The sequence below is a fragment of the Acanthochromis polyacanthus genome, chromosome 6, assembly GCF_021347895.1.
Source record: "Acanthochromis polyacanthus isolate Apoly-LR-REF ecotype Palm Island chromosome 6, KAUST_Apoly_ChrSc, whole genome shotgun sequence".
Taxonomy (NCBI): domain Eukaryota; kingdom Metazoa; phylum Chordata; class Actinopteri; family Pomacentridae; genus Acanthochromis; species Acanthochromis polyacanthus.
This window is the reverse complement of record NC_067118.1, coordinates 6,190,915-6,208,342: the sequence shown is the minus strand read 5'-3', so window position 1 is coordinate 6,208,342 and position 17,428 is coordinate 6,190,915. Positions and strand designations below refer to the sequence as shown.

Here is a 17,428-nt window from a genome sequence, read left to right as displayed (position 1 = left end):
TTTTTTGTAAAAGACAGAAATACTTAACTTTATATAGTGATTTTAGATTTTTTTTGTAAAATAAGAAAACCTAACAAATTCTTTAGTTTGTGTTTCTTTTTTTAAGGATTTGTGACATCAAGATGTCTCTAGAAACTTAAAAAAAAAATTCTAATTTTCAGCTGTCCTTGAACTACTCAAAAAAAATCTACCAAATTTAAGCTCAAAACTATTTTATAAAACGGCAAAAATAAACCACATCTGTGAAGCCATTAGTGACTCAGCTGCTACCAACAATCATGTGACAAAAATTCGACTGAGCAGTAGGCAGTGTTTATGTGGAAATAAAAATAGAAATTATCTATAGTATGTAGAGTCACTGTTGGAAGAATTTCCATGTTGATTTCTGTTTTTTTTTTAAAATTGTAAAATAAAAATGTAATATTCAACTTTATATGGTGATTTTAGGTATTATTTGTTTTTGTAACATAATAAAACAAAAGAATATATTACATTTTTAGGATTTCTGGCATTAAAACTTTATTATTCTGCAGAGAAGGCATTTCTAAATTACTTATATTATCTGTATTGCAGTGAAAAATGAGCCCACAGTGAAGAAAAATGAGACGGGAGCAGAAAACACTCATTAGTTAATACAGTACATGTGCATGGTTACTGTGTGTTTTTATTTATTATCGTGTTCTTAGGTACAATTGTAGGATTCTTTCATGTATGTGGAGCATTTTCATGGCTGCAACTCGAGTAGGGGACAATAACCAATTATTTATTATTAACTGATGTCAGCTCGTTGTCATTATTTAATATTTCATCTGTTTTTTTATCTCAGAAAGTGAAGGAGTTCCTCACCAGCAGCTCTCTGACGTCCAAACTTCAAGCCAAACATGATCTCCTCCACGATGCCATACAGAAAGGTACGTTTATATAAACATGTTAGACTCCGTTTCATCATTTGTTCTAACTTTGCTTTGATCAGATCTCTGAGACATTACCCACAATGCACCCTGACAGTGTGTTCTACTAGTAGTGACTAACGTCGTCTGGAACCTCCAGCCTTCAGCAGAATCCGTCTTCATTCCCAGCTGGCCTCGAGTGGCGCCACATGGGAACATTAATCAGACTTTAGTCCATCTGGAGCCACAAACTAACGCAGTTCAATGTTTAAAATCACTCACAGTTCCCTTTAATAACCAACTTTAATGTTCTAGTTCCAGAAAACATTCTGACAAAGTTCTGCTGCAAAGTTCCTCTTAAAGGCAGGATATTTAAAGATGTTCAAAAACTGTTACAACTGAGAAGGTTCTTCCTTTGTTCTCATATAACATTGTGGAACGTTGTGGGAACATTTTAACTGATCCCCAAGAACATGACAGGCAGAATGTTCCACTTTTTTAATAGATCCAGGAACATCTTTTAAAGAACATTCTGTTTGTTTTCTGAGGTTTTAAAACATCTTGAAAATGTGTTTTGAATGTTGCATTGAGAACATCCTTCCTTCGTTATTGATGGAGGTCCAGCTAGAACTTTTTTGCTCAAAAAAAAGTTCTGCAAAGTTCTGGTGATGTTTTCAGCAGGAAGTTTTCTTTTAGTTCTCAAAATGTTCTTCTTGAAGGCAGATAAAGCCACACTTTTCCAGATGTTGCATTGAGAATGTCCGTCCTCTGTTATCATGTAACATTGTGGGAACGTTTTATAGAAGAACGTTCTCAACAGGAGGAAACATCCTCAGAACAAAATGTTCCACCGTTGTTATTATTTTAAGTTACAGGAACATTTTATAAAAACACATTCTGTCTTCTGAGGCCTCGATAACATCTGGAGAACATTTTGTGAATGTGGGTTTCAGAACGTTCTTCTTTAGTTATCATGGAACATAATCTGACAACATCCTCTAAAGGTTGAGTTTGAAAATGAGTAATAATTATAGGCTGTAATCAACAAATTAAGATACGAGGTTAAAATGTTGTAGTTTTTGTTCTTAGTCACACATTTCTGCACAAATCTGCAGGAAGATTTTATTTGTTTGATGACTGAAAATGAATATTGGCTTTCTATATTCTGTATCAATAAATTCAGTTTACTTTTGTTTTTTAATGGTTGTTTAGTTTTCTTTTGAGAATTAGATGAATAAGTGAACACCACTGAGTGTTTGTACAATAAATAAGAGCAGTCACTTAGCTTAGCCTTTAGCTTAGCTTGAAGACATTTTTATTTAAGCATAACTTTAAGCCTAAATATAATTTAAACCGATATGTTATCTAAAAATTACACACAGTACAGTTTTCGTGATTGTTAGAATTAACTAAACGTACCCAAATCGTTTTTTGTAGCGGGTTGTAAACACATTTATTGCTGCTATAAAATTTAGCATTTTTACATGGAGGTCTATGTGGGTTGACTCACTTTTTAAACAAGCCTCCAGTGGATGTTTGAGGAACTGCAGTTCACTTTGAGATTAGTACCAAATGAACCAATTATACTTTACACATCCTCTAAAGCTTGATTTTTTAAATATTAACTTACCTTTATAGGAACATTTTTGGGGAAATTAAAACATTCATTTGATGAATGATTTCTTTTTTAGAATTATCAGAACTTTTAAATAACGTTTCCTGCCAGCTGTGAGACGCTAAATCAGACTTTTTTCTGTGTTTTTCTTCCAGCTGAGGCCGTGGACAGCGACCCTTCCAGGTAAACAGTGTGTTTATGATACAGAGAGGATGTGACTGAGAGGATTAGAGGCCAGGAGAGAGCAGAGAGGACGTGGAAGGAGGCAAAACTGAACCAAAAAAATCACTATACCATGCAGAAAGTCCTAATATTAGAGGGGGATGCTTAACTAATCATAACAGCTATCAGATCTCTCGACTACCATCATGCATCATTTTATCTATTATATTTCCCAGAATGCAAAGTGCTCGGTCGGTTCGCGTCAGGAAGTCCCGACCGGTTTCCCAATTCTGCCACACACTCTTCACCACAGACATACTCTCCTACATACAGGTAACCCTCGCAGCAGAACACACCTTTTCCTCCTTTTACTTCCCTTGTTTTTGCTTTCTGCACTGAAACCATGTGGAAAAAAAAATAAACCCCCGGCTGAAATCAGGGGGTTTTCTCTGAGCCGGTCCCTCTGCTCTTCATGTGTTTGGTCATGCTTCTAGCTTACTGCTGGCTTTTCTCTCCTTTTTCAATCCACCCCCCCTTCTTTTTATATCTCTTCCTCTTGTGAAAAGGATTAAAATGCTCCGGCCTCTTTGCTGCCTCCTCTCGACTCCTCTACTGAGTGTGTGCTCTCCCCGCCGCCTCGAAATCTTTATTCCCCTTATTGTCGCTCTCCCTCCTCGTCTAATCTCTGCTTCTTTTTCTTTTTTCTGTTCTTATTTTTTCCCGTCCCTGCTCTGCTGTGCTTTGGCTTTGGTGCAGGAGGAGAAGGAGAATGTCTCGGACTCAGGTACCGGAGCAAACCATCTGTGACTGCTTATGTACCGCATGTGGGCCGTTTCCCACAGCGAAGCTTACTGAAGTCACGTCCAACCTTTTTGGTTTTTTCTTTATTATTTATCTGGGGAGTTTCAGAAACCTTGGAGGAAGATTAGAGTTTACAATCTGGTGCAAAAACTTAAAGGGATAGGTCAGCATTTTGGAGATTTCTGAGCAGTTTTGCTGACATTATCTGCACAAGAAAGCCGTCCTACAGTAGTGAAACACACGTGCATCTCGTAAAATTAGAATATGATGGATTGTTCAGGCTCAAAATTAAATGCATTCTGGACTCTGTATACATAAACTGAAATATTTCTTTATATTTTAATGATACCAGCTGACAGGTAATCATCAATCTTAAATTATTAGAATATTTTGAAGGATCAATGATTAAAAAATTGATTCAGAAATGGGGAAATAAATCATAGAAGTATGATCATCTACATGACAAATGAAAAGTTTGGAAGCAAGGTCAAGTTCATAAGAAAAAAAAGATCATATTTTATTAAAATTTAAGATATCCAGTAGCTCACACGTGAAACATTTAAGACAAATATGCAGAATAATGCAAAATAACATGCAAATCATGCTGGTAGGAGCAATAAGGTGCAAAACTGTACCGATATTTTACAATGAAAGGAGTCTAAATACAGTATAACAACAACAAAAATAATAATGATAATAGAAATCATAGAAAATGGATTTCGTTTTAGTTAGTTGTGGATGAACATCTTTAAAAAAACACCTCAGTTTAAATAAAATTTGCATTTTATTGGCTATTTTCGGTTATTTTCCTGCTCTTTTCGTCGCCTCCTACTATCTTCCTCACACTGAGTCTTCGTTTCTTGCACTTCTTCCTTCGTTTTGTGGATTCTTTGCCATCTTCTGCAGCCTCTTTCTGTCTCCAACCATCTCTTCTCCTCTCGTGCCTCCTCCTCTAACCATCTTTCTCCTCCAGAGCTCTGGCCAGCAGATTCCCGTGGTGGTTGAAAGCTGCATCCGCTTCATAAACCTTCACGGTGAGTCGCTTCTTACCATTTATCAATACGCCACGCTGGCAGGAAGACCTGGACGAGTAGGAGGAAGCCATTGTTTGCGTTTGTCTGTGGAATCCTGAGTACAGAACATAAAGAACGTACGTTATAGGCATGAATTGTAATGTTAATGTGTTTCTCAGGCCTCCACCATGAAGGGATTTTCAGAGTTCCCGGCTCTCAGAGGGAAGTTAACCTCATCAGAGACGCCTTCGAGAGAGGTAAGAGTCGTTGTGCAACATGTTCAGGTGGAGTTGCATCAGTTTTTGTGCTGACAGACAACAAGAAAAGCAAAAAGAATCATTTTAAAAGTAGGAAGTGTTTGATTTTTAGCCAGTTTGAATTAAAAAGTGGATCGACATGGTGAAAAGACGACTTTTAAGCCTTGGAATACATGAGAAAGCTTTTCTGAAGAAGCCCAACAAGCTCAGAAAATTGTCACAAGATTACTATCAATTAAAGTTCAGTAAAGCATCTGCACAACACTAGTTTCAAAAAATAGTGACGTGAATGTTGTTGTTGCAGCACTGATTTGACGTAAAAATAGACGTTTTAGATATGTTTGTCTTCGTGCTAGAAGCTACACGCTAACAGGATGAGTGTTTCCGAGTTAAACACAATACGGAGATTGATTTAATTTGAAAATACATCCAACAAATTTAGCAAAAACTAAAATCTTGTTCACCAAATCACCAGAACGGCTGAAGAAAAGCTGGGTTTTTGTGCAGGTTCCTGTAATTTAATACGACAAAATGTAAAAAAAAATTAAATAAATAAATCAGGTGCGTAATTTCAGCGCATTTAGGTTTGAAATTTAACGACTACTATAAAATGCATCTTAATGCTGTAAAATACGTCTTAATACTATAAAATAAATCATAAAATACATCCTAATACTATAAAATACATCTTAAGATACATCTTAATGCTATAAAATATATTTTAATACGATAAAATATGTCATAAAATATATCTTAATGCTATAAATTATGTCTTAATATTATAAATGCATCTCAATGCTAAAAAATCCATCATAAAATATGTCTTAATACTATAAAATACTTCTTGATGCTGTAAAATATGTTGTAAAATATGTTTTAATACCGTAAATTACATCTACACACTATAAATACATCTTAATACTATAAAATACTTTATAAAATACGTCTTAATACTATAAAGTACTGTAAATACTATAAAATAGGTCTGAGTGATGGTTTTAGCGTAGCTTAGCTTAAATGCCAGAAACAATCAGAAACATAATTTCAGCGCACTAAAATTTAAGGCTTGAAATTTAACCACTTTTAATAAAAAATCTAGTTTGGTTGTTTTGCTTCTATTGGACTTGAGGAGCTTTTTTGCTGTAAAAAGTAACCTGCACTGAGTGATTTCTAGACGTGTTTACCTCTTTCTATTTGCTTTAGTGATGACTTCACTGAAACAGCAAAGTCTTCTCTTTTGTCTGCAACATTTTATTCAACTGTACGCCTTGTTTCCGCTTTAAAAAAATCTGTTTTCCTGCTCTAATATGCGTTAATCTCTTGTCTTTCTGCAGGAGAGGATCCTCTGTCAGACAGCGAGTGCGACCTGGACTCGGTGGCCGGAGTGTTGAAGCTTTACTTCCGGGGCCTGGAGCCTCCTCTGTTCCCCTACGACAGCTACTCCCAGCTGCTGGAGTGTGTCCGTAAGATCCCTTCACACAGCTTCTGCTTTCACTGGGGCTTTTCTCACGTCTGCTTTCAGTCAGTCGGCTATTTAAGCACTTCTTTGCGGTTTCCAGATGCTTTTTTTTAGCCTCGGTTACCAGAATCCATCAAGAACTTTTTGCATTTGATTGTCCATTCCAATCTTGACTTTAGTTGTGTGCAGCTAAAGTTGTATCACAACACTTTGGGAGCTAATTCACTGAATCTCCTGCAAAACTAAAAAAACAACAACATCCATTCATGAGTTGCACAGATGAACCTACCTGCCGCTTGTTTACTCATAAATTCTTAGATTTTCCATCAGTTGCAAACAAACTCAGCTCAACTAAATCGTCACAACTTTTCTTTAAGCCATAAATAGGGGTTATTTGTGCAGTTTGTCATTTAAAAATGCATTTGCAACCAGTAAATCTTGCCATTTTAGTTAAATCTAGTTGAGTTTTGTTCTTCAGTTGCTCATTTTGTCTTTTCTGCCTGTTACAATCAGAAATACAATAAATACAAATTATTTTTTTATTTCAATCATTTAGCACCATAACTTAATTGTTGTCATTTCAACAGTTTACACATAAAGAACAGATCAATTATGTAGAAAATATGTCTTAAAAACTGTACAATATGTTTTAACCCTTTAAGCTTCAGTGTACCGCCGGCGGTACACCTACTAATTTGCATAGGAATTTCAAGAATGTCCGACGGCTGCAAACACGATTATACAAACGCTATACGCCGATGGAAAGCTTAGATTCTCATGAATCCGCCGGTATAAACCACTTTCAGATGCGATTACCACAGCGGGTGAGAAAAACACATTTGTCTGACAAAAACAAATATTCATCCATCCGTTCTCTATACACGGCTTCAACGCACACAGCGCGACTCACATTTCCGGGTTTATTATTACACACAAAATAAAAGATTCCACAAAAAACGGCCATAATCCAACCTTTTACATCCAGATGACACAAGCCAGTAAACTGTTTTATCCAAAACATGTCCTGAAGTTGGTATAAAATCCCCGAATCGGTCGTTTTCAAGGAAATGCACCTCTCAATGCCCGTCCAATATTCCCTGTATTTTTCGTAATTTTTTTAATCTAAAAATAGAAAATTAGCGATTTTTTTGTACTGAAAACGGCTGGAATTGACTGAAGCTTAAAGGGTTAACTCTATAAAATACATCTTAGTGCTATAAAATATGTTGTAAAATACATTTTGATACTATAAAATATGCCTTAATACTATGAAATCTGTTGTAAAATATGGCTTATCATTATAAAATACATCTTAATACTATAAAATATGTCATAAAATACATCTTAATACTATAAAATATGTCATAAAATACATCTTAATTCTATAAAATACTTGATACCACAAAAAAATACTAGTAACTTTCCTTTAAATCATAAACTAGGATGATTTGTGCAGTTTGTCAGGGAAAAACTGCATTTGCATCCAATAAATCTTAAGGTTTTAGGTAAATCTAGTTGTGTTTTTGTTCTTTAGTTGCTCATTTTGTCTGTTTTGTCAGAAATCGAGGCGGTGACGGAGAGAGCCGCCCAGATTAAGGCGATCGTCTCCACCTTCCCTCGGCCTCTCCTCATCGTGATGCGATACCTGTTTGCTTTCCTCAACCAGTAAGCTTCTAAAAATCCCCACTGTGGCATATTTTCTCATTTAAAATGCTCACAGAAACACCAGCTGACTTAGTGTTTCTGTTTGTCCAGCGTGTCTCAGTACAGCGATGAGAACATGATGCAACCCTACAACCTGGCCGTCTGCTTCGGTCCCAGCCTGCTCAGGGGGCTGGACTCGGACGACGCCGTTGCCAGGCAACCGCAGGTCAACGACCTCGTCAAGACCATGATCCTGCAGCACGACATCATCTTCCCCGGCCAATCGGAGCTGCCGGGCCCCGTCTACGAGAAGCACATGACTCTGGAGCAGGAGTACTGGTGAGGAATGATCCTCCTGAGATCTCAATACGCAGACGAAACTCTGCTTCATCTCACATTCTATGGACTCCGTTTGTGTTGTCTGGTCTCAACAGAAGTCAGTGATTTAGGCTGTTAATAAGCTGTTAAACTCATAAAAACACTTTGGAATGATGCCTAAAGTCAGAATATGAGGTGTTTTTCTTGTTCTTTCCATTTCTGCTAGAGATCAAGTCAACTTCCGAGCCTCAGCTTTGTCAGACTCTTACTTTGAGAAACTATTTGAATTATTTATCTGCAGACTTTTGGATTTTCAACCAATCATCCTGTTTTTGTGAACTCAATGCGTTCTTCAAATTTTTCTTCAAACATTCATCATTGGTAAAAAGGCGTCATAACATGATAAAATACGTCTTAATGCTAAAAAAATATGTCTTAATATGAAAAAATGTGTCTTAAGACTATAAATTACATCATAAAATACGTCTTAATACTATAAAATATACCTTAATGGTAAAAAAAAATATGTCCTTAAGACTATAAATTATGTCTAAATAATATAAATTAGGTTCTAAAATACATGTTAATGCTATAAAATACACTTGAATACTGTAAAATACCCCTCAATACTAAAAAATACATTTTAATACTATAATTACATCGTAAAATAGTATTTTAAGCATTTTAAGCAAAAATGAAAATATTTGTTATATCAGCTTAAAATTTCACACATATAATTTTGAAAAGCCAGAGTTAATATATATATTTATGTAAATTTATATTTATACTGAAGTTCCACATGATTTATGTTGGATGTACACAGTGAGAAATAAAAGCCTCTGTTCTCTGTTTTACTCTGTTCTGTTATATATCTGCCAAACTTTTATTTTCTATGTCTTGTTTAGTTAGATAAGTTAAACAACAATATTTCAGGAACAGTTAAAGGTAAAAGCCTGAAATTTTTGCTTTTATTTCTCATCATGTTGTTGATTTAGAATTTGCAACATTTCTGCAATAGTTTTTTGTCTTTTTAAAGTTTTTCTCTTTAATTTATGACAAAAAGTACTTGACATATGAATCTAAATTTTCACAGATGCTATTTTGAATATCCATAGTTTATGATTTAAAAAAGTTTAATTCAAATCAGAGATGGCTGAGCTGAAGGACCCTGAAGTTTTGAAATGAAATGAAGCTTTTTGTTTCTCTAAATTAACTTTTACTAGATGTATTTTGTGTGAATCTGGACAAACGTATGGATCTAAACTGTGTCAGTTCCAGCTGCTGCAGAGATTTTAGAGTTTAAGACTCCAAAATAATAAGGCAGTTTCTGCCTCGCCCCCTTTTTTCGCGGCTCATCCTCTGGAAACAGAATTTCATGCTACACCAGAGGCATCTCGCCACGCTTTGTGTAAAAACTGCTTAATGCCATTAAGCTGATTGTTGCTGAAGTTGAACACGAGCCTGCAGCATCCGAACAACGTCCATGGAAACCTCCAGTAACACAGTTTAGAGACAATCTGAGGTTTTTACATGTAAAATAACATAAAAGAAGTGTATAAATGTGTTTCTTTGTGTGTCTGCAGCGAACCAATCACAGAGGAGGGAGACGGAGAAACCGAACATCTTCCCAGTGAGGACGGTCAGTCGACACACAAACACCAGAAATAGGATTAAATCAGACATGACTGGACCACAAAGCCATCCATGTTACACTTAAACCAGGATTTCTACAGGAAGCAGGAGGATTTTAAAATGAAATCAGTAAAAATAGATGCATGTAGATCGTTGTAATCATGTTTGTTCAGAGTGGGAGGCCGTGACCAGATCACCGGCAGAACTTTTTAAAATCAAATATTTACTTTCTTTTTAAGAAAGTACTTGTTGAACCACTTTGAACGACAATATGTCAATAATCTTTTTTTAAAGATTAGTTTTTCAAATATGTTTTCTTCTTGTCTTTTTTAAAATCAAATACTTTTTGAGAATTTTAATTAAAAAAACATTCCTGTCGATCCACTTTAACAGAAAATTTCAGAGAAAATTAAAATTAAAAATATTTTTTAATTTTTCAAAGTTAATTTTTTTTATCATATTTTTTTGTCCATTTTTTAGTAAAATGGTTTCAGAGACTTTTCTTTTTGAAAAAACTGCCCTCATCTCTCAGGAACATTTAATTTATTTTTTACAATTTTATTGCTTTTTTACTTATCAAAAACCACATTCTCATTTTAACATTTGTCCTAATATTTATTGTTTGTAGAGTGGTAGGCCATGGCCATGTTCGACTACGTGACCAGATCTCTGACAGAACTTTTTCTTTAATCATAAACTTACTGAGATTTTTTCTTTTTTAATGAAATGCCTGTTGAACCATTTTGAACAACAACATGTCAGGAATATTTTTGCATTTTTATTTGTTTTCTTTTTTTTAAAGATTTGCTTTTTTAAATATATTTTTTATCGATTTCTTGTCTTTTTTAAATCAAATACTTTTAGAGAATTTTTCTTTTTAAAAAAAGAAAGACCTTTTTTTCTGACAGAAAATTTCACATAAAGATTTTGAAATATTTTTTGTCTTTTTAAAGCTTTTTTAAAATTTATTTTTTAATTAAATTATTGTCCATTTTTTTGATCAAAGGCTTTCAGAGAATTAATTTTTTTAAACTGCTTTTCAACCCACTTTAAACAATAATATCTCAGGAACATTTAATTTAGTTCACTATTATTTACATCACTGTCCTACAGATCATATTCTCCTCAGCCTTCTCTGGAACAGACTGCAGCTAAAACCACATTCTCATTTTAACATTTGTCCTCATATTCATTGTTTGTTCAGAGTGGGAGGCTGTGGCCATGTTCGACTATGTGGCCAGATCTCCCGCAGAACTTTCCTTCAAGCAGGGAGAACCGCTTATCCTCCACAGCAAGGCCTCCTGTGATTGGTGGAGAGGAGAGGTGGGCGGAGTTAAGGGTCTAATTCCTCACAAGTACATCAGCGTCCTGGAAGGGTGAGTGACAGGAGGGAAGAAGGTCTATCTGACGTTTAGAGACATTAAATATGCTTCTTGTTTTAGCCAAAACAATTCTTTTGTGGCCAGAAAATATGTTATAAATGCAGTAAAACTGACATTAAATTGTCTTAATTTCCCAAAGTGAGCACCATGGCACCCTGGAGTGCTGTAGCTTGGAAAATCCAAACTGAATCTCCATGTAATCTCCTATCTCCATGTTAGGAGATACAGGAGAGTCAGTTTGGCATTGGGCGAATTGAATCGCGTTTCCCTCCCGGTACAGTTTGGTACGACCAATCATAGCACGGGAGGCGGGAGTTAATGCTGCGTCATCTTCAGCGCCTGGATTACCCATAAAGATGATGCCGGAGGAGGAGGAGGAGGGGGGCCAAAGTGAATCTTTTTGTGGTCTCTTGGCGTTTTGGATGGCGTTAGTCGTTGCCTCTTTTCACTTGACGTTTCCGACGATGAGGAGGCAGTGGATGGCTCGTTACTTTCGCCTTCTTGCCATTGTTTGTACAGAGGAAAATCCCGTTCCAAATGTGTGAGTAAATTTAAGCAACTTTTACACATACGCACCGACTTGGTTTGGCTCCGATTTAAAGTTATTCCTAACACTGCTAATCGTTCGGAAGGAGTCTTTTGTTGCGTAGCCTTTTCAAAAATAAGTGTTGTACTTGAGAGTACCCCATGTATTCGCAGATTTTTGTGACAAAAACGGCAGTAATCATTCACCGCGACGCTTTCTCGGCTGCATGCCATTGTTGTTTGGACTACATGGACTTCAAGGTCGATTTGTTTGTGCGTCACATCCGTGTTACGCTGATTGGTTCTTTCTCGTTCAAGCTGCATTCGTTAGCCCCTCCTTTTTGAAATCGTCTCGTATCATCACAATGCCAGACTGCCTTTATTTGTATTTATATTAATACATAAATAAAGTCAGTCTGGATTTTCCAGGCAAGGAGTGCTGAGAAAATTGGCAGGATTATGTTTGCAAGAACCAAAAACTGCACTGCTCACATTTCAATGCTTTTCATCACCACAACACTGAGTTCCTGGAATTCAGCACTTATTTACATTAGAGGAACAGTCAGCTTTTTGGATATATGTAATATACTTATTTGCTTTCATGCATCAACTTTAATAGGAAGTTAAATGATCGGCTTCCTTTCTAAACGGTTAGCTAACCTTAGCTTAGCTTAGCTTAGACTGAGGGCATGACGAAATTCTAAATGTAATTTCATGTGTTAGACTAATTCTTGATGAAGTTTGTTGATGCCCAGGAGTTTTGTCCTTACAGTGAGGCTGTCAGATTTGTACAGAATAAACATAGAAGATTTAACAGAGGCAGGTTGCTTTCATTTCATTTTTTTGCTAAGTCAGCTACTGGCTGTAGCTTCATACCTTCTCATTTAAATGTTGCATCGTAGCTTAAAATTTACTGTACGTTTACAAATTACTAGTGGCTGTTACCAGTAGTTAGACTACATAACAGCTTAATAGAATCTTGTCTTGATGATGATGTTGCCTAGCAACGGGGGCAACATAGGCTCCGCCCACAAGCAGCATTCAAAGACCAGGTTGAGGGCCTTAAAGGAAACCCCAAACAGCCACTATTCACTTGATCTACTTCAAACTCAACACTGCACTTCCTCAGGTTCTCAGCTATATATCTGCCAAGTCCGAAGTAAATCAGAAGTGTAGTTGTTGGGTTCTGACCACAACCAACCAAAGGCCCGTTAGGACCCCATAAAGACCCCAAAAAACTGGACCATCCCTAATCCAAACAACTTAACATTTGACACTGCACTTCCTTGGGTTTCCAGCTACACAGCTCCCAAGTTTGAAGACAATCAGATGTATAGTTGTAGAGATATGCAAAGAACAGACACACACACATTGTTTTGGAATAAGTAGTTTAGAGAAGAATTTCAATCAAATTTCGTGCATATCTAGTTCAGTTTTGATTGAATTCGTTCTATTCCATAATCTGATGTGTAGAAAAAGTACAGTGACATAATTTAACAGCATGTTTGATTTAACACCATCATAAAGTTCTTCTTTTTAGCTGCTGTATTAAAAGAAGTTTGCATTATTTTTCTGTTGGATTCCAGATGATTTTTAGTTCTGGTCACACATAACGTTCCTCCCGCTTCTACTTTTATTTTGTCGCTGGTTCTTCATCCCAGGTTTAAACTTGTACTGGTTGTTCTTTCTGCGGTGGAATATGTGCTGACTATATCCGTCTCCTCTCCTTCTTCTGCTGCTGCCTCAGGTCAGAACGAGGGAAACGAGAGGAAGGAGGAGGAGGAGGAGGAGGAGGAGGAGGAGGAGGCAGCACTGGAAACCTGACGGCAGAAGATCTGCAGACGGAGAACACGACCCGGTAAAAACTCAGACGTCAACACAAACGTTCACTCAAAGAGTTAACACTTTTAATAGAAACTGACTGGAAACACACACACGTTTAATTTTCTGTCATTTTACACACAAAATATTGACTGGTTTTATGTTATTTCATCTAAAATCATCACATTTCTACTCCACTGTCTCTGATTTGCCTCATTTTTAATATGATAAGTCACCAATATGTGTAAAGATATGTGTGGAATTTTATATTCATATATTAAATACTTTCTGAGAATTTTTATTCTTAAATAACTGCCTGTTGGCTCACTTTGAGAGAAAATATGTCGGAAATATTTTTGCTTTAATTGTTTGGTTTTTTTTGCATTTTTAATCAAAAATTTGTCAGTACTTTTTTTTATTCAATCAAATGCTTTCACAGAATTTTATTTTTTTAAAGTCTGTTGACTTTTTGGATTGCACTCAATATTTTTGCAGTATATTTTAAAAAAATCTTTTTAAAGTTTTTTCAGTCATTGTTTTTATTGATTTTTTGTCAATTTTTTAAGACAGATGAAATATTTTCAGAGAATTTTTCTTTTTTTTTGAAAACAACTCGTCAACCCACATTGAATCACAATATCTCCAGAACATTTTAAAATATTTAAAATATTTTTAAAATTTCAATTTTTAATGACATTTTTGTCAATTATTATTATAATTACTTTTGAATTTTGCTTTTTAAGAAAATACCAGTTGACCCAATTTGAACGCCAATATCTCAGGAACATATTTTTTATCTTTTTAATTTTTATTTAGAATTTTTTAATCAAGTTTTTGGCTTTTTTTAAATCGAAGACTTTCTGAGAATTTTTCTTTTTTTTAAAAAAAGAAATCTTTTTAAAATTAATAATTTTTAAATTTTCAATCAATTTTTATGGCATTTTTTAAAATTAAAAATCAGATATTTTTCAAGAAATTTTCTCTTAAAAAACCTGGCCATTGACCACACTGACAGAAAATGTCTCAGTGACATTCTTGCAATATATACTTTTATATTGTAACATTTTTTAAATCAACTTTTTAGTCAAATTTTTTGTCAATTCTTTTTTCAATCAAACGCTTTCCAGAAATTTCATTTTTTATAAATCGACCTACTTTGAATGACAATATCTTAGGAACATTTTTGCAATATATGATAGCTTTTAAAAAAGAATTTAAACATAATTTTTAATAGATTCTTGTCTCTTTTTTAAAATCAAATACTTTTTCAGATTTTTTTTCTTTTTTTTTAATATGCCCGTGATTCATTTTGACAGAAATGATCAAAGACAGATTTTTTAGAATTTATTTTTTAATCTTTTTAAAGTTTTTTTAAATCACATTTTTTAATCTTCTTTTTTTTTATTAAATCCTTTTTTAAAAATAGTATTTCATTTTATTGTATTTATCTTGAAATATATTTGCCAAATCATCCACTGTCCTACAGGTCATATTCTCTGTATGCTTCTTTGGAAGAGACTGCAGTAAAAACCACATTCTCATCTTAATATTTCTCAAAAGGTTTTTTTAAAAATATTTTTCAGCCCTTAAAACACCATTATAAAGAAATAATGGACTTTTGGAAATGCATTTAAAGTCGCATAAATTTCTTCAATTTTTTTTAAAAGTTTGCTTACTTCAGGTGTTTTTTATTTGATTAGAACTGTTATATTTGCTTAGTTAGATATTTTCTGCCGCTACTTTCTGATAAAGTTTTTAAAACAAACCAGAGCTGGTCGAGCAGAAGGAGCTTTACTTTATTTCTTTTTCTCTCGATGAAGTCAAACACTTCAAAGTCACTGCTTCATTTATTGTGTGACTCTGAAGAACTGAACATGTTCCAGACGTTAACAGACGTTAGCAGGAAACTACGCTCAGTTCTGTTATTTTACTTTCACACTCGTGAACACAAAGCTGGAACGTTTCCGTCTTGACAGGATGCGGGTGAACAGTGACAGCGCCTCGTTGCCGGGGCGACAGAGAGGAAGTGAGGGGAGCCCCAACAGGAAGCCGCCGACCTCCCCAGCCACAAGACACCTGCCAGTGTACGTCTGAAACACACACTTTGATTCACTTCAGTTCAGCTCAGCTTCAGAGAACAAACTCACCTTTAGTCTCTCAGAGCCACAAACTCAAACCGTGATGAAAATTTACTACGCTCCTCTGAATTTCAAAATAAAAGGACATTTTCTGTTAATAATTGTTAATTTTCTGAACTTTGGTGAGCATGTTTTAGAAGTGGTGAAAAAGGATGGAGATTAAATCAAAGCTCAACTTTAAGCATCTATTACAAAGCTAATATAAGCAACAACAAGAAATTATTAAGTAAATAAAGGACAACAGAATGGATTTAGTGCCTTGAGCGATATTCAAATCTGTGTCATTCATTCATTTTTCTCAGTCACAAACTCAAATCTCTGGAATTTCTCACACTCTTTGTTTTTAATGATGCAGTCATATAAAAATACCAAAATGTTTTTCAATCTAAAGCATGTACAGGGTTGTTAAAAGTGTTGTAATTTCCACTACGACCTTTGGGTGGCAGCGTTGTTGGTTCCTAAAACCAGACACAATGATACAGAAGTTTGTCTGTTTGACCTAGTTATTGTTGTTATTTTTGTTATTATTTTATTATTATTATTAATAATAATAATAAATCACCTGCCCTCCACGACCAGTCAGCACACAGACAAAGTTAGCCGTTAGCGATTAGCTCCTGAAATTTGTGGAGGGTTTGGCCGAAAAAAATACGCATATTTCCATCATAAATTAGTGGAATCATCGACACGTTTAAACACTGAAAGGATCACAGCTACGTTCCTGCTACATTTTGACAGAAATTTCAGACAGCGGCTTCGATCTCTTCGGATTTCTGTAGAAACTTTAGAAACTTCCCTCTTTTCTTTCCAACATGTGAAACCATTTTCAGATCAAATGTGGCATCGGTCTGTTTGTTCTAGTTTCATTTTTCTGTCTTTAGGCTTCAGGCTGCAGAATCTTCCTTTAAATCAATTCCTGAAACACATTTTTATAGACTTGTTTATGATGGGATGTTGTGTATTTCATTTGTCTATTTTATTCCGGTTGACTATTTATTCATTGATACAATTAGTTTAGTTAGTTAGATAGTTGTTTGTTTATTCATTCATTCATTCATTTGTTTGTTTGTTCATTGATTTATTAATTTCTAGGGATGCCCGATAATATTGACCCACCAATATTATTGGCCCGATATTGGCATAAAAATACATTATCAGTCAATATTTGTATCGGGTTTTTTTTTTTTGCCTATCTTGAAAACTGATACAATAATACCTGCATTTACTGGCATGCAAATGATGACATCATCAAACTGCAACTAACAATATCTCTGTGTGTGAAATTAGTTATATCGGCCACATATATCAGTATCGGTTGATATCGGAATCGGAAATTGACAGTTGGACCGTATCAGTTTCTGGCAAAAAAGCTAATATCAGACATCCCTATTCATTTCTCTTCTTTTTATTGTCCTTATCCTATATCTTCTTTTATCGTACTGACTTTTATTCCTTAATTCGATACGCCATTTTTACTGCTTTTATTATTTTAGTAGGTGTTTGTTCGGTTGATTTAAACTAAATAAAAATAGATCCAACTGTATGAAAAAACCTCCAGAGTCTCCTCCTTTTTCTGGCCTGCCTGTAGAGCATCTTATAAATTCTGCTGTATAAATAAATGTAATATTATTCATATGATTCGTTGTGTTTCAGGTCTCAGGAGCGACGCCACACTCTGGACACGGTGAGACAAGGAGCGTTCAGAGCTCCAGACAGACCTCCGTTCAGTCAGACGGAACGACCGGCCATCGATAAGGTTTGCAGTTCAACT

At 35.1% G+C, this 17,428-nt stretch overlaps 1 protein-coding gene across 2 annotated transcripts in view; it reads left to right on the top strand.

The window, feature by feature from the left end:
• The window catches only part of arhgap4b (Rho GTPase activating protein 4b), a 50,966-nt gene that overhangs the window by 29,104 nt on the left and 4,434 nt on the right, over positions 1-17,428 (top strand). The window contains exons 11-23 of one of the 2 annotated variants that reach the window (XM_022209465.2): positions 827-911; positions 2,661-2,688; positions 3,424-3,451; positions 4,442-4,502; positions 4,661-4,738; positions 6,073-6,201; positions 7,757-7,862; positions 7,953-8,180; positions 9,743-9,798; positions 10,996-11,167; positions 13,446-13,556; positions 15,496-15,603; positions 17,311-17,413. In XM_022209465.2, the coding sequence (XP_022065157.1) occupies positions 827-911; positions 2,661-2,688; positions 3,424-3,451; positions 4,442-4,502; positions 4,661-4,738; positions 6,073-6,201; positions 7,757-7,862; positions 7,953-8,180; positions 9,743-9,798; positions 10,996-11,167; positions 13,446-13,556; positions 15,496-15,603; positions 17,311-17,413 (1,293 nt within the window). The remainder of the gene's footprint in view (positions 1-826; positions 912-2,660; positions 2,689-3,423; positions 3,452-4,441; positions 4,503-4,660; positions 4,739-6,072; positions 6,202-7,756; positions 7,863-7,952; positions 8,181-9,742; positions 9,799-10,995; positions 11,168-13,445; positions 13,557-15,495; positions 15,604-17,310; positions 17,414-17,428) is intronic. The other variant, XM_051949931.1, reaches the window with a different exon arrangement.